Source organism: Lichenostomus cassidix, chromosome 3 (assembly GCF_008360975.1).
Source record: "Lichenostomus cassidix isolate B80296 chromosome 3, HeHo_3.0, whole genome shotgun sequence".
NCBI lineage: Eukaryota > Metazoa > Chordata > Aves > Passeriformes > Meliphagidae > Lichenostomus > Lichenostomus cassidix.
Window position 1 is genome coordinate 93811935 of NC_139483.1, and position 18436 is coordinate 93830370.

Consider the following 18436-nt stretch of genomic DNA (forward strand, 5'->3'; position numbering starts at 1 on the left):
CAGCAAGTTTTCAGATGATACAAAACTGGGAGGACTGGCTGATAATATCAGATGGCTATGCTGCCTTTCAGAGGGACTGGCACTGGCTGGAGAATGGGCTGATGTGAAGTTCAAGAAAGGGTAGTGCAAAGTCCTGCAGCTGGGTAGGAATAACACCAGGCACCAGTAGAGGCTGGAGGTTGACAGGGTGGAAAGCAGCTTCACAGCAAAGTACCTACAGATCCTGGTGGACACCAAACTGAACTGAGCCAGCCATGCAGCCTTGTGGCTACTCTCTTAGCTGCATTAGCCAGGGCCTTGCCAGCAGGTGGAGGGAGGGGATCCTGCCCCTCTGCTCGTCACTGCATAGTGAGGCAGTGTCTGGAGTCCTGTGTTCAGTCCTGTGCTCCCCATCACAGGTGAGATATGGGCATGCTGGAGTAAGTCCAGCAAAGGGCCAAAGAGATCAAGGAGTTGGATTATCTGGCTTATGAGAAGAAGCTGAGAGAGCTGTGACTGTAGGGCTAAAGAAGAGAAGGCTCAGAGCAGTCTTATCAATGTGGAAAAATTCCCAGCTGGCAAGTGACAATGAAGACTGAGCCAGACTCTTCTCAGAAGTGCCCAGTGAGAAAGGCAATGAACACAAATTGGAACACAGGAAATTCTGTTGACCAATGGTTATTTTTTATTTGTCAGTGAGAGTGGTGAAACACTGGAAGAGGCCCCATATTGGTTCATGCAAGTTTTTTGTCACTGGCAGTACTCAAAACCTGATTGCACATGATCTTGAGGAGAGCAATGTGGTGTAGTGGGAGGTGTTCCTGCCCATGGAGGAAAGAATTGGGGTTAGATGATCTTTAAGGTCCATTCCAACCCCTTAACATTCTATGATTTGCATGGGGATTTGAATTAGATGATCTCCAGAAGCCCCTTCCATCTTTAGCCCTTCAGTGGTTCTGTGCTAGTGTTTTCCTGTAAGTTTGAGAATTTTTTATTAAGTGTGCAGGCTCAAACAAACAAAAAACCCTTACTTTGTGAGAGCAGAAAAATAATATGATTAACATTTCCATGCTTATAATAATAATCAGATTTCAGAAAAAAGATCTGCATTGCTTTTGTTTTATTAATTGATAATTCTGAAAAAAAACAAACGAAAAAAACAAACAAAAAAACCAACCAACCAAAAAAAAACCAAACATAAAACCTAGCACAATCAGGAAAACAAACAATAAAGAGGGCTACTAATATGGATTCTCTGCATATCTTTAAGTAGATTATTCAGTATAATTGTGATTGGGTTTTTTGTTGGGTTTTTTTTCCTTGTTTCTCTTTCATAATTTTGTTTGAAACATCGCCATAGGAAACTATTCTGTAGTTCAACTATAATTTTTTCAAAGGTAGGTTCCTGTACTGTCTGATTAGATTTTTCTTTTTATGTTCAGTTGTCACAGTCTTTTTTTTTTTTTACACAATTACAACAGCTTCATTTGTGTGTCATTGTTTCTTCATTCTTTATTAGCAAATATATTCATTTTATTAACCTGAAGTATTTAGTAAACAATTTGGTCCTTGGTATTCTGAGATTATCTTGGAAAAAGTCAAATTTAAAATTATACCACTTAGATATTTTTTTAATGTCATTTTAATTTTCTAAATTATGAGGTTGCATATGTTTATAATTTGATAATGTACCCTTTGCTTGTTCAGAAACTTGAAGGAATTTTAAAAAGAGGTATGAAAACAAGCATAGTTTGGGGGGTCTTGATAGCAGTTGACAAAATGGTTCAGGTGGATTTTATCTAAGAAAACTAAGCAGAATCCTGAAATATGTCCTTCTGCATGAATTTTTATAGTTATGGTAATAACTATGCTATGAATGTTACAACTTGAAAAACTGTCAACATTTGTGACAAAATTTAAACTAATTATTTTCACAATGAAAGACTGACTTGACTGAGAATTTTCAATTGACTTCAGCTTCACTGGGACTAAAATTAAATCCCTAGGATTTTTTGAGTATTTGTGCTAGAATACTGTTTCTCTTTTATAAGAAAAAAGTAATTGCTGAGTTTCAGGTTCAAGCAATGGAGAGAGATTATCTAAGATTACTCCTAGGATTTTTAATGGCCCATTAACACCAGCGAGAACCATCTGAATACAGAAAATATGTATCCCTGTAGTACAGAAATCAAAGGAGGGTAACAAAGCCTTAAGTAAGCCTTTGACACTCATGTAATGAAGAGAACCTAAGCAGGAGCAGGGGAAGTGTCCTGTACTGCACCTTCTAATAAAAAAATCCTTATGTGCAAAACAGAATATCTTGACTTGTAATGCATTATGTGCTATGACATTGAAAAAAAAAAAAAAGCACAGTAAATTTTCAGCTGGAGGAATAGTTAAGCCTTGAACCAGTATGTCAAAGAGACTGAAACAGTAATATTCTCACTGTTTCTTCTCTTAACACTTCCATGGAAAAGCACATTGTTTTCTACTGTGCAGAATAAGGGTAATAGAAAGTATGGCAGCATGTAAAAGGGATATAAAACACACATAAGTATAGGTGTGGCAGGGAAAATGGGATTAGGTAAGCAATGATCAGTGATCCTTATGTTGGCTCATCCATCTATGTGCTGGCGCAGGTTGAGAAGGAAGCTGTAGACTGCAAAAGCACATTTTCTGTTGGGTCATCCCAGAGAGCCATGCGACATTGGGAAAAGCAGTGGTAAACCTCAGGCAGGATGCTGTTTACCACCACCTATGTTTTATGGCTTGTTGTTTGGCTGCACTTTCAGATGTTGGATAGCACTTTTCCTGCATGCAGATTCTGTAAATTCTATTTCAATTTTTCACACAGATTTTTAATACTCTGAGTAGAGTTAATATGTCAGATTCTTTTACGGATTAGTATCCTAAGATGATCATTCCTACAAAAGATAGATGTGTTTGTCAGTGGGCAGCTACTCTTTCTCTTAAGCATACATTTTCTAAAAATTACTTTTTTTCTTTTTTTCAATATTCATTTTGTTTCATTTTTATCTTTTTCCCTGTTATTACCATTAATTCCTCTTACTGTTTTCTGTTCTTATTTTAAGTCTTCTCTTCCTCTTCTCTAGTTAAGTTGTGTTATACCAAGAGCTATTCTCCTGTCTTCTCACATCCACACCTCTTCTCCTGCTTTCCTTCACAAAGTACAATCATGTATCTTACCTTGCAAATTTGACTTTTATGCTTGCATAAAACTGTGAAACTGTTGGTAGTGTGTTTAAGATCATGTACCTTTTCTGAACACAAGACTTCCATAAATATGCTTCAAATATACATAACAAAGGACTTTGTATTCTCAATGTCTCATCACCAAAACACTTGTGCACTCATGGATGTCGCTCCCTTTGGCCTTTCCGCTGTGAAATACCACTAGGATAACCTGACAGTAGTTCTGCCATAGTACTCGTATGACTTCATGATACGGTTGAAGTTGTCTGAAAAAGAACAATATCTGCTTTCTTTTTCTTTAACTGTTGGGTTTTTTTTTCCATTTCTGAATCTGTTTTAGTTCTTTGGTTCCATGTTCTGAACTTCAAATAAATTCCCTCAGTCCCATCCTTTTCTCCTGCCGTTTCTTAGTGATAGGAGTTTGCTTGTATTGTTCTGATGAATACCTTTCTAAGACAGGAAGGTTATCGTAAGATTTCCTGAAGTACTTGAGTTAAAAATTCTGGTGTCACTTCGCTGGCTGACTTCTGTTTAATGCTCTTCCCTGCTAAGCACTGATTCCTGCTTAACTTTATGCAGGAACTATCTTTTCCTTTTTTTTCTTAGTAGTGATCTTCTTGTTTGTCTTGATGCTTGTCTTGATACAGCCTAGACTGTATGTGCTTTAAAAATAGGAGTTTCTTTGAATTCTGGAAAAACATTCATTCATCCTAGACCATGTATTTTCTTTTAAATGAGAATTGAATCTGAATCTCCCCTTGCTATTTCTGATTACATTTTTTCTTGCCTTTGAATAGTTTAGAATATATATTCTTTATCTTAAGACAACTTTGTCTGAAGTCTGAATTCAAATAAATCACTGAATTGTCAATAGTTAAATTACCTGCAGTTTTCTTCAATTACTGGATATTGTAAAAAACCTTCAGTTGTTCCTAGATTTCCTGTTTCTTCTATGCTATTTTCTTTATATACTCTAGTGTGTGAAGGATAACTGCTTAAGATCTTGAAACTGGTTATTTATTATTCTTTTTTTCTTGGGGGTTTTTTTTGTTTGGTTTGTTTTTGTCTTCTGCTTGTTTTTTGAAGTTGGGCTTGTTTACTTTTCCACCTTGCTCAGAAATTAAGCAGTTAGATGTGGCTTTCCTCTTGGTTTTAGAACAACAACACAACAGTTTAATAGGATGGAATAAAAGCCCAACAATTCTATGCAAAAGCTTGAAAAAGAATTAATGTGGTAGACATGTATCTGTCTAAAGGGGAAGGATAGCAAGAGCAGGAAGAGTCAAAATCCACTATTCCATTACAAATAAAAGTGCTGCTTTTATATTTGTCTTGCTTGATTATTCTGTGTTAAGAAAATTGCTTAGGTTTTTTTAGTTATACTCTTAATTTTTTTTTTCTTTTGATATACCAACTTGAATATTTATTAATCAGCTGAAGCCCTACCAAGGTAAGCTGCATCATATCAGCACTAGAAATAATCATATTAATTTTCTGATAATTTGTTTCTTAAATAACTTCCAAAGAGAACATTGTGGGTTTTTCTGACTATTGCTAAGTGGTTTTAGTTTGAAGTGTGAAATTTATGCTTTCTTGTTTGACTGGTAGAAAACTGATGTAAGTATAAGAGCAGCTTTATATTCTGAGCTTTTATATTCTTAAGCCATTTACTTAAGGATATTGTCTAAATCAAAATAAAACTTGGCAATTCTTCTATTAGTTTGAGCCTTGGCAGTTTTCTGGGATAGAAGTTGTATCTGAACATATTTAGCCATGTGTCTCTAGTAGTATTCATTAGAGTTTTTAAGAAGGCAATTTTTATTCTGATGTGACATTCGGAAAGTTTATTCTTCACATGTGCAATACAGAATTCAAATATTTGTGTCTGATGTTTTGAGAGGGGCATGAGAATGACAACAATCAATCATATCTAATTAGCTCATGACATACTGAGCTTGCAGTAATTAAACAAGGCATTAGTGCTTACTGATTAAGATCACAGATATTGTGAGCCAGCTGTTAATCACTTTTCTTGCAAGGCTAATGTCATTAACAGATATCTATCCCTAAGGCTATTTTTGACTGCTGGATAGGCTGTGATGAAAGCAACAAAATAGACTTTTAAATTTTGTATGTTGAGAGCATCTTTTCAAACTTCTGTTCATTTGAGTATGCCACTTGAAAATTTAGGAAAAACTCTGTTTTGAGTTGTTAGAAAGTGGTATTGTCATGCTGCAGTTAAAATCTTCTAAAAACTTGTTATGCTAATACATCTTTTACATCTGTGTGTATTGAAATCTCAATCCATACTATTGTTATTCATAAATGCAGATATAAAAAAAAGAACAGTCTTTATGATACTAATAATATTGAAGGTGCATATTTCAGATGTGGTCAGTGCTTTTGGGAAAAATTCACTCAAACATTTCTTAAATACCTGGTTTTGACCATCTTTATTTCTGATGCTGATTCTGATCAAAGAGTGAATTTAAATTTACAGTACTGTAATAAAATATTGTAATGCAGTATCTTTAGTCTTAATTGTCTTACACTAGACTCAGTGGTGTCCATCAGATAATATTCCACTGGCTTTGTTGTTAATGTGAATCACCTTTTTGAAAGGAGTTATCAGAAATTTGTGATTTTCTTCACTAAGAACTATTGTGAACATTGTGAAACTTGAAATGGAGTTACAGCTCTAATAAAAATGCATAATCTAATATCAGTCTTGAAAAATGGCATGACAACCGTAAGTACTCTTACTAGCTTCTTATTGAGGCTATAAAGCAGCTGTGGGTTTTTTCTGTAATTTTCTGTACCTTTGACTTGGGGGTGTGGTTTTTTTGAATAGGAGCTAAAAGAAGCTGTGTATGTTCCAAGTACATAAAAAAAAGATAGGTAGGTTTTAAGTCAGTTTGATTGTACATTGTTCCAGCTTAAAAGGATTTTTTTGTTGTTGTTGTTGATTTTGTGATACTGGAAATAATTCAGTGTTAAAAATGAACATTGGCAGTTTCTTTCTAAGCGGAATGAAATTCAGACTTGTTTTTATCTTAATTTGAAATATTTCCCTTCAAACTACTTTAAAAGATTTCCCTTCAGACATAAGCAGTTGTGTAAGGGCTGCACCACTGGGGCAGCCACGTTTTGTCATCTGCAGCGGTGCTGGTGTTGGTGCTGTGTCCCCTGGTGAGACACTGGTGAGAGTGGGCAGTAGTCCTTTAGAGCACAAAGGTGCCTGATCCAAACCACTGCTCTCATCTAGCTATTTTCTATATCATCTTCTGACATTTGTACCTATAGTGGCATTAAGCATGATGATTTTTTCTCCTGATTTTTTAAAAATTAACACATTCTTTATGCACTTATGTCTTAAAACAAATGAAGATGTCAGTTTTGTTATTAACATTGTTATTAGTTTTATTAGGATTTCAGTGTAAGGAAACAAATATGTTTATTTGCTACTTGGGTGCCATAGCCTGGATCTAGATGGACGGATGGACAATTGCTTGATGCTCAGACTGGGGGTAGTGGTTAATGGGGTGTCCTCTGTCTGAATTCCTATGTCAAGTGGTGTTCTTCACATGTCTGTCCTGTGACCCATCTTCTTTAACATCTTTGTCAGTGACCTGGAAGAGAGCACAGAGAGTTTATTTTTCAGGTTTGCTGATGACACCAAACTGGAGGGTGGAGTCAGTATACCATTGACAGACATCTAGGCAGACTAACAGACTGCCAGGAAATTCACAAAATTAATGAACTAAACGCATAAAATCCAACAAGTGCCACATCCTGCACCTGGGAAGGAAGAGCCCCTCACAGTGATACGGACTGGGGCCTGCCTGCCTGGGGAGCAGCTCTTATGAAGAGTCTCAGGGGGGTCCTGATGGGTAGAGAGTTGTCCCTGGGTATGTGATGGGTACTGAGTTGTTCCTGAGCCAGCAGTGACCCCGACAGCAGAGGAGTGAACATTATCCTGAGCTGTATTAGGAGCATAACCAGGAGGTCAAGGGAAGGGATTATCCCTCTCTACCCAGAGGTCATTTGACTGTATCTAGAATACTGTATGCAGTTTGGATTCCTCCAGTGCAAAGAAGACATTGATAACCTAGAGAAAGTTCAATGAGGAGCCACCAAGCTGACTAGGGCTGGAAGCCCTTTCCCTCTGGGGGAGCAGGGCTTGTTCAACCTGGAGACAGCTCCATCAGGACCTAAACACAGCCTTTCCATGTCAGCATGGAGGAGATCAAGAAGATGGAACCACAGGCTCTTTGTAATGGTGTCTGGGTGGACAGGAGAAAATGAGCAGGACTTGAAATGGGACAGAGTGAAGAGCCTTTCCTCATGAGGGCAGTCAAGCAGTGGAGTTGGTTACCCAGCAATGTGGAGCAGCCTCCATCATTAGAGGCTTTCAGCCAGGCTGGTCAAAGAACTGCCTTGCTTTGAGGTAGGGCTTCAAACCTTTCTGGATCCCTTCTTACATGTGATGGTAAAATGGTGTTTTCTCTCCTAATACAGGAGTCTTGAGCTACTCTGAGATATGGGACAAATCCATACCGTCTTATTTCCCACATAATTTTTTGTAGATGCTTCTTCTGACTTGTTCACAGAAACCCTCACCCTCATAGCACCAGAGAACCATAACCTATCCTCCAAATAGTCTGTTTAAGGGCTTCATTATTGTTATAGTTAGAATTTCTTGAAGGAAGGAGTATTGAGGTTAAATATTTTTGTCTCTGTATTTGTAAAACATTATCATTAGATGTCAAAGTTGTAGTATGTTAAAGCTGAGAATAAGGACAACTCCATGTGTAATTACAGGAAAAAACATACTCTGTAAGGGAGCTCTGTATAACTGATTTCAGCAAGTTGTAATTGATTTCTGTCTTCTATATGCTTTTAGTTTTACTGAATGGTTCTTTGAGTGTTTGTGTTGCTAATGGAATCATTGATTTTCTGTGTTCTACAGATGTGTTTCCACTCTCACTATCTACTGCCTTTGTCCCTTTGTTCCATGTTGGTCCATTGAAAAGTATTTGTGTTCTTACTCAAGGCCCCTCAAGCCTGGAATTATATTTTCATCATGAAAGACATGGGCACATTTGTTCTTGGGCAGGGTCATCTTTCATATTAAGTGACGTAAAAATTATGATAATCTACAAAGGTTTTTGTAAATGTCACTCACCCATTATCAAGACCCCTAAGTTCTTCAGGCTTTAATAGTTATTTTTCACCCATCCTTTGGCAGTTGCAAGTTGTTCAGTCCAGGTGTCCTTGTAAAGCCACTCAGGCTTTTTCCTGGATGCAGAAGTTCAGTAATATGCAAGAAGTCACATAATTTTGAACATTAGTATGAAATAGATCTAAAGGAAATTTTCTTTCCTGGGATTTTGCCCTGTGAGAGGATTAATATCTATACCATTTGGGCAGATGTTTTTTCAGTTTTCTCTCAGAATCCCTTAGCAACAGATGTCCATAATGTATCCAAGCAATCTGTTCAAGGGCTTCTGTTTCCTTGTAACCAGAATATGTTCAGAGGAGATTTCTAAATTATTTTCTTACCTGATTGCTCTATTTGTATTTGTAATAGATTTTGAAGTACTTAAAACTGTCACCATGTTCTCATATATGTTGTCCTTAGACTAAACAAGATGAATTTGTCTTGAATTACTTATACATCCTATTTTACAGATCTCTGACCACTTCTAATTTTTTTTGTATTTCTCATGACCCTTTTCAGCTCATTACCTCTTTGATGTAGTGTAGCCGTGAAACAACACTGACAGAATAGTGTATAAATTAAAACAGTATACTAAGATGTATTAAATGCAACACTGGTGATGCATTATTTCATGGGCATGAAATTATTGCTCCCTCACACTCAGCAGTGTTTACTACCCAGCTAAAGAACTGTACTTTTGTTTATACTTTTAGGTACTGTCTTGTAAGATTGAGAAAAAAACAAATCAGTGGGAAAGAATGTGAACAAAGGCACAGTGTTTGCCTTAATTGCAACAGCAAAATATTGATGCCCATATTTTTCTACCAATCCTCACTGCTACATACCTATTTCCATTCTTTAGGAAATGGTGAAGAAAAGCTTTTCTTCTTCTGTAAAGATGTCTCTTCTGCCTATAGCATAACACCTTGGATTTGTTTTTTCCTTTATATTTCATCCCATTTTTAATCTTTTTATGTTAGTCAAGAATATTTTAAATTTTAATTCTGTCATTCTCTGAGAAAGCATCTTTTGATCCTGATTGGAAATGTGGTGTAGAAAACATCAAACCAGTTGTGAGGGAGTAGATTTGAGTCTGCTGTAACTTAGTGCTCAGGGCACTACGTGGGACTGCCTGAAGTTCTCTTTCTTCTTCATATTAAGTGATGAAGGATAACAATCAGTGACCCCAGTTCTCATGTGTCCTCAGCAAGTGTTCCAACCATGAGTATACCACGGATATGTAATTCCAAAAGAGTTAATTTCATTTTAAAAAATGAAATCGGATCAGAGAATTTTATCACTAGACCTGTGAGATGTAAATGTTGCTGATAAAATGCTAGTCTGGAAATATAATGCGGCATTTCAGTGGGGAAAATTGTTCAAATAGAGTACTTGAATAATTTTATTTACAAATAATGAAAGGTCATTTATGAATGAATTTTAGCAGACAAAAATTGAACTGCAGTGCCTTTGAACCTATGGATATATTTATTAAAGTCAAAGATCAGCAAATGGTTTTCTGCTGGAGAACCGATGTAACTCAATGTAGAAAAAAATTTTTGCAAGCTATTTCAAAACAAAATTTACAGCAGTGATAACAAGTATTTTATGTCAGTAAGACTAAAATTTGTTGTAGAGGTGCCTACTTTGAAACAGAATTTGAAGCTGTGAGCTTTAGACTGCAGACACAGCACATTGACAGAGTCATGGTACTTTGAGTAGGGTCCCAAAATATTATGCTGAACAGGGAGTGCTTTAAAGCAAGTACACTGGCTAGGGACCTTCTTAAGTAGTCAACAATAAAAATGATAAAAGGATTAATCTGCCATTCAAGCTCCCTCTAGGGAGGAATGTTTTCTTTTTTGTGGTATTGACAGGTTTTGAGCTAGTTTGGGAAAGTAGGTTTCAGTGTTTTGTTTTTTTTCAAAAACAGAGCAGTGTCTATGCTTTCAAATCTCAGCTGCAGTGATGCTTGTACTACTGATCACCTTTTCTCTTCCTCCCACCGTGTAGTGAACATGCACATGCACACCCACACACTCCTCTTTCTGAAGCCAGCGTCTAGAAAACTGTCAGAGATATGAAAATCAACATTTAATTCCCTCTTCTGCCCAAGTGAATTTAAATTTGTATTCCCCTACCTTTCAATGTAAGCACTGAAATCCTATTGAGATGCAACTCCCTATGCACTTTCTGCATGATTTGTATTGCAAAACTTATGATCTCTAATAGTACTATGTCATCTTGGGGAGTTATTTTCTCTTTTCAGTCCTCAGTTTTTGATACCAGTTACCTAGAATGGCTACTGTATAGACAGTTTTTAAATGAGAAAAGATGAACATAGCATAGTTAAAATGTGGGATATACAAAAACATGCAAAGACAAAGTTCTCATTTAAAGATACTTGTTTGAAGAAACCCTTTGTCTGGACTGGGATTTGCCTGCTAGAGTTATGTATGCCATCTCTTTAGCACAAAGAGAGAACAAGGGAATGTGCTGAACTTTGATTCAAAGCCATTTATAATGGTCTAAAAAAAAAGCTGACTTGAAAGGCTGAGAGAAATCCAGATTAATCTTATTGATTCTGAAAGCAAATAAGGTATTGCTGTGCGTCATCTTGGATCATGTCAGGAGTTAGATGAAGTGTAAGGTCAGTATTGGATTTTAATACTAATAGATGAGCTTCAGTGGGACTTTCAGTTGAAATAGCGTGATGGAAAACGCTAAACTATTTAATAGATCACTCTGCATATTTCATTTGTTACCTGATCATCTGTTAAAAATGAAACTTCAGAGTTTTTTCATTGTGTTTCTTCTAAACATATGTAACAATTACTAGCCAGAGAAGTGTTTTGGGTGTAGGCTGTATAGAGAGAGTTCCAGAGCACTGTTCTTCCAGTGTTTGTGCAAAGGATGCTCTGGTACACAGCAAAAGTAACAGTGGTCACTAGTCCAGGTGGAACACAGATGCACAACATCTGAACAGCAGAAAAATTCAGGGACAGTGATTTTTCAAGGCTGTAGGTCTACTGTTTGAAAATACTTCCTGCTGGCAGCATGGCTTTTAGGCAGATGGTACTGGCATGGCTCTCATATGTTGACATTCACAGAAATGTATTTATAAGACATTCACACATGCTGAAAATTTGAAAAGATTCAAATCTTGGAAAAACAAAGAAATGTTTGATTCCAAACAAGTGAGAACGATTAAGGCTGTAACTGTCACTAAACTTTCCCTTAGACATATGCAGCAAACACTGAATAGACTTGTCTGCTCACAATTAGACACTTGTATTTGAGTTGTTATTTATAATCACCTTATAACTCAAAGTAGAGAGCTATGACTCACTTGTTCCCTTTTATACATCTATGTGATGTATAAAAGAGATCAGACGGAATCATGCTTTTGGAGGTGTCTTGCTCACCACTGCCTTGGCAGAATCTGAACAGCTGTCTTAGATATGGGTTTCTCTTACAAATGAATGCTGAGAGAATTGAGGTTTTCCAGTCTGGGAAAGAGAAGACTTCAGGAAGACCATAGAGCAGCCTGCCAGTATCTATATGGAGCCTTCAAGAAACCTGTAGAGGGACTTTTTTCAAGGGTGTGTAGTGATGGGACAGGTCAGAATAGCTTTAAACTGAAAGAATGTAGGTTTAAGTTACATATTAGAAAGAAATTCCTCACTATGAGGGTAGTGAGGCACAATCAAAGGTTGCTCAGAGAAGTTGTGGATGTCCTATTCCTGGAAGTGCTCAAGGCCAGGTTGGATGGGGCTTTGACCAGCCTAGTGTAGTGGAAGGTGCCCCTGCCCATGGCAGAGGTGTTGCAAGTAAATGATTTTTAAGGTCCCTTCCAACCCAAGCTGTTCAATAATTTCTGCACTGTAAACCTTTTGCGGGATCCATTACAAGCTGAAGATACCTACATGTGGATGTCTGCTGACATGACCAATGTTTGTATCTCATTATAAACATGGAAATCTGGCCTTGCCTCCAGCTAGAAAAGGACCTGGATATCCTAAAAGCTTGTGTCAGCTTCATGGGCTCAGAGGTCTTAGGAAATCTCATTGCCTTAAATGGCAGCCATGACCTACATGGGGACAATTTCTTTGAGCCCAGGGATAGCCAAACTACATGAACAATTCACCTGAGCGACTGCTGTGTATACAGCTCAGAATAAGTTTAATTGCTGTCCAGGCTGCATTTTCTATTTCTGCTATAAGGGAGGTTTTGACACTCGGTTGCTACATAGAGCTGCAACAAATTTAAATGCCTTAAGCTTAAGCTGATCCTGCTTTTAAACACCAAAAAGTTTTATTGACAATCTCCACAGACGTTGCTCCCTAATTTTATAGAAATGGGAATATTATGAGGCTAATGTTTCATGTTTAATTTTATTTTAAAATCCTTCAAGCTTTCATTCAGTACACAGGACATGTTTCATCTTTAATTCCATTACTCTGTTCGTTATACAGTCGACTATTTCAGAAAACATAGATGAGCAACTTGATTTTAAATCTTTAAATAACAAATATTTCAGCTAAAAAATCATGCTTGATTTTTCTTCACTTGCATGAAGTGCAATGTTATGATGATGCTGTTATATACATCATAAATTAATAAACAAACACTACTTTTAAATATGATCACTCATTTCAGAATAGGTGTTTTTGTCTTCTGTGCAGTGAATGTAAAGTTCTGAAATTTTATTAGTCTGCATATTTTAACAAATAGCTGTAAGCAGTCCTAATACCAATTTTTGTCTAAGGAAATATCTGACTGAATATTAGTGGGAAATTTAAGTACATAAACCAGAAATTAAAATAAATTTTCTTCTCTACTACTCATGGAGAAAATATTGTGGATACCGAATACTTGATGATCCTTGACTATCCTATGGAGTTTAATAGTTATTAGTCCAGTGGTGATGTAACTTAAGAAATGTATGTCCATCTTGACCTAAACAAAATAAATTCTGTAACAAGGGTGTTTAATTATGTGTTTTACAATGTGAAAACATAGTTTTCTGCTGTAACAGAACTCTGTGTCTTAATGGCAATTTTTCTGAAGGGTACTGTTCTTTTTCTGACAGAGGAGAAGGAGTATCTTTAAGACAGGAATATTTCCCTTCCCCACTTCAAGCCAAAAGTTGAAAATATTTTCACATACATTTATACATACCTATCTATTTCTGATATAGTTTCATAAATCTTTGTATCATTAAAATCAAGTAGGACATCATTAATTGGCAGCACTCCTTTGTGAAAGAGTACAATAGAGAATTTTTTGTAATTTTTTTTACTCTTTGCATATTAATATCTACTTCAAAGACCACTTAGCCTGTATTTTCCAGTACAAAAGAGGCTTTTTATGTTCTAATCCATTTGAAGACTGAAAAGCAGACCGGTTTTCTGCTTTCTGTAAATAATGCTCATTTGTATGCTTTTCATGTATTGAATGGGATAGAGCTTGTTATTCACCATTAAGAAATGTTCATATTCTTACATTTTTGTCTATGTCTTGCTTTTTTGCAGACTAAAACTGGTATTGCATTGTTGTATGATGAAGTATCTGAAAATGCTTATGACATCCGACTGAAGCTTACAAAAGAGGTATTAACAATTCAAAAACAAGATGTCATCTGTGTTAGTGGAAGTGATCACAGTGCAAATGTAAGTGCTTCTATATCTCTGTGCTTTTGACTGCACACTTTAATGTCTTCTGCAGAGGTCACCATATTGTATTGGAGTGCAAGAGACTTTATTGGGTAGTAGAAATACATGTAATTATCAGTTGTTGGGTCTTCTGTGCATACCTACATTCCTGAGTGTAAAAACTGCATTTTTCCTATACATTGTTTATTATGACATTTATAATCTTAACAAGAGCACAAATGTCTATAAATGCCAAAATTAAAGCATTCTTCCACCAAATATTGCTGGGCCATTAAATTAAGAGAGAAAAAGTATTTCCCAGTGAGGAAGAGTAAACTAATACACCAAAGTTTTCTTCATTTGTGTATCAGACTGGATGTCTGTTCAAGGGCATTGAGCTGACTGAGAGAACACTTGACAGGCACTTATTTCACTGTAATTCTCTTTCAGGAACAGATGGAGCTTAATCAGCACCAGCATATATGTGGTGCTTTTTTTCCCCAAAATTCAGTTATGCTGCTTTTTCAAAGTCTTCTCTAAGCTATGGAGGAATCATCTGTGTGACCATTTGGTAATGTCACTACAAAACTGGTGGCATCTTGCACAAGCAGTACAGCAAAGGTGTCTAGGTTATCAGCATCCCTAAGTACTGTATTTCATTTCCTCATATAAATGGTGTTCTTGAATTTGGAATACCTATACTTAATTGTACTGAGTAAAATCAATTTCATGAACTTAGTTAGTATTTCTTAGAGTGCACAAGTTATGGCAGCCTCCTCAGAGGGGGCCAAGGGAGAGTGTTTCTGTCTCCTTGCTGTATTGCATGTGTCATATAAACTTAAAATCTGACACTTGAGGACATCAAGTGAGTTTGTGATACTCTGGTAAGAATTAGAAGCCAAAAAGTATATAGTGGGTATCTGTATATGTGAGTATGTTAGAGAGAGTCTGCCTACATTACATGAACATTTCATTCCTGCCACAGTAAATATTTATATAAATCATTTAATGTGACACATAAAATAATTTGAAATAGCTTTTAGCAGTTAGAAACATTATGTACTTTTTCCATGGAATTCTGTGGCACATGACTTGCTCTTTAAAATGTTCAGAAAGGTTGATTGGTGGAAGGCATGTCCATTTCTGGTTGGTTTGCTGAGATAAGTATAAGCCTATTCATCAGCTTTGCATATACTTTCTGTTTCACTGAGAAGCATGAAAAAACACAGCTTTTTTTTTTTACCAAGCATTGCTGGTAATGCTGATAAGTTGTATGCAAACTAGTTACAAGAGTCCATACTAAAATATCAGGGGAGTTCAGTATATAGTGTCTGTGCATATAATTCTACATGATTGCTATGGGCCCAGTGGTGTTTAAGTGCCCTGTGTATGAACCTCATAGCAAAAGAATCCAAATTCTATCCTGCATAGTCCTAGGTTACTTCTTGATTGAATCAACACAAGCTAGTTGCATACATCCGTGTATGTATTGATCAACACCCAAAATATAGAAAAAAATCACCAAACTCCAAACTAAAGCAGTACAAAAAAACACCCCAAATAAACCAAGTCTGCCTCATCCTTTTAGTGTCATGATTTGGGTTGATTTTGATGCATTTTACTCCTACATTTTATGGGTACCCTAAATAGTATTTCCTGGTGGAAGACAGAGCAGGAAGACGAGATTTGATAATACTTAAGGAACTGGATTTTGAAATAAATTCTGGAAAGTAATAGACCCTGCAGAGGAGGCATAGCTGGGATATGCAGCCACTGCATATAAATTGAGTCCAAGCTCCTTGGTTGTATTTCATCACCAGTAATGATCACAGTAATGGGTAGAGCCTGGAAAGAAGTGATTCCCAGGACTATGGCAAAGAGAGACAGTTTTTCTTGGTTGTAGGTGTGGTGTTAATGTGTAAATTAAGTGAATTTCAAGTATCATTCAGATGTTTTTTTAGGTTGGAGTTGCAAAGTATTATGTGTCTCTAGGTATGACAGACATTCAGAAGGGGTTTCTCCCACCTCGTACTATTGAGAAATAAGAGTGGGCAGTCCTGCCAAGCTGCCTTTTACTGGAGAACATTGTTTATGTTATCTCCTTATTTTCCCAAAATGTTGTCACTGAAGACTCTGAAAACTAATTTTAAGGGTCTGATCTGTTGTTTTTCTGTGTCCCTTACAAGATCTCCACAAGGTCATGTTCTGAAAGTGCTATCTGCAATCCTCACAGGATTCTGTTGTCAAATTCTAATGGGAAAAATGGATTAGACTGCCTTCATGGCCATAATCACTTTTTCTGTATTATACTTTGAACCAAATAAAAACCTCTGGACAACTAGCATTTAATATGAAGGCAAATTGAGTGTAACATGAGGATGAACACTGTCTTTTTACCATTTATGAATTTCTAGTAGATAGGAGCTCAAAAGCAGAATTTGAAATCAGGCTGAAATAGCTGGTAGTTCTCTAGCATTGATCTTGCTAAGTTTTACAGTTACATTTACATGACATAAATTCCAGAGATAAATGCTTTATATTTCAAGTGGTTCAAGAAAATAGTTTTCATCCCTGTTCTGTATGATTCAAAATATTAATAGAAAATTGTAACGTGACAGTCAATGCTACAGCAGTCATAAAGGATCATATTGTCTTACTGATTTATTCTCCTTTCTCTGTACTTTTTCATTCTCAGGTACTCATAGTTAATCTTTATTTTACACATGGCCATTCATCAAACTAGTTCATTTGCAACAAAAATAGAAATTACTTTTGCCTTCTTTTTGTACTCACCTCAAATGCATGGGAGGGGAAAAAACACTAAGTTTAGAGTAACTTTTCCTTTTAGGCAGGATATGTGAATGGAAAATTATTGAAAAAGAAAGTTCTGTTTCTACTTGTGGTAATACTTTTTTCTCCAGTCACTTACCTGGGACAGCATTTGTGGGATGCATTTGCTTCCAGCCTCCCTTTTACTGACAGGCTTATTAATCCTGAGGAATACTGAGGACAGGATTTGCAGCTGTGCATATTTAGCTCTGCTAGTTTGGTGTAGTTCTGAATGCTACACTGAGGATTGGGAAAAACATCAGTGATCGCTAGAACTGTGGTGAGTTGGATTTTCAGCAAAAGAGGTTATTCCCAAGGATAAAAGATTCTAACCATAAAATACCTTTTACTACCATCATCTAGGTCTATTCCTGTTTCATATTTTGTCATCTGCCATTCATTTAAGTGCTACTTTTAAGCATTGAGAAAGCTTCACCTTTGATGTGAAATTTTATATCTATCTTTCTGTAATTTAATGCCAGTTCAGCCCATTTCACTACTTCTTGCAAACTTGGACTTGGATGTACAACAATGAAAGAAAAACATAGTCTTTGAAATTCAATGTATATATAGTAAAAATAATGTAGAAACAGCTGCTTCTGCTTTTTAGTATTCAATTTTTTTCACAGTAAACAAGCTGCTTTTACATATCTGCAAAAATCCTTCTGGATGTGACGCCAATGAAGGAAGTATTTCACAGTGCTTTTTATACAGTATTAAAATTATAAAAATATTTTTCTATATAACTATTTATAAATATTTATATAATTTACATTTATGGGATTAAACATGCAATCTTTCCATCAAGGCACATTTCAGATCTTCAGACTTGGCAAATTCTAGTGTTCTGAGCAAGTCAACATGACTTGGTGTTATGTTTGGGGTGTTCAGATTTTTAGGATAAAGGAGAATGTATGGGTGAATCAGAATCACAGTGGTGGAGTTGCCCTCTATGTAAGAAAGCACTTGGAGTGTATCAGGCTCTCTCCTGAGGTGGATGACGAGCAAATTGAGAGTTTATGAGTTAAGATAAAAGGGCAGAGCAGCAAGGGTGTTGTGTGTGTTTGCTACAGGCTCCTGGCTGGGAGGAGGGAGCAGATGAGGCTCTGCACAGGCAGCTTGGAGCAGCCTCACAGCCTCTGGGGGACTCCAACCACCTGACATCACTGGAGAAGCAACACAGTGAAGCACAAACATCCCAGGAGGATCCTGGAAAGCAGTCATGGCAACTACCTGACACAGACAATGGAGGTTCCCATGAGGAATGGTGTGCTCCTCAACCTTGCACTGAAAAACAGGAAAGGCTTTGTTGGAGGTATGAAAGTTGGGGGCAACTTTGGCTGCAGTGACCATGAGATTGTGAAGTTCAGTATAGAACAGGAGAAGCAGGGCAGGAAGCAAAATTGTAACCTTCAGCCTCTTCAGGGCTAATGAGCTACCTTTAGCCTCTCCAGGGGACATTCTTGGAAGAATCCCATGGGAGCAGGTCTTTCAAGGAAGAGGAGTCCAAGAGAGTTGGTTAATATTGAAGGATCACTTT

The 18436-nt window shown here is 36.7% G+C and overlaps 1 protein-coding gene across 1 annotated transcript in view; it reads left to right on the plus strand.

The window, feature by feature from the left end:
• Positions 1–18436, plus strand: part of SNTG2 (syntrophin gamma 2) — a 194157-nt gene that overhangs the window by 47581 nt on the left and 128140 nt on the right. The window contains exon 3 of the mRNA XM_085056753.1: positions 13948–14085. Within this exon, the coding sequence (XP_084912879.1) occupies positions 13948–14085 (138 nt within the window). The remainder of the gene's footprint in view (positions 1–13947; positions 14086–18436) is intronic.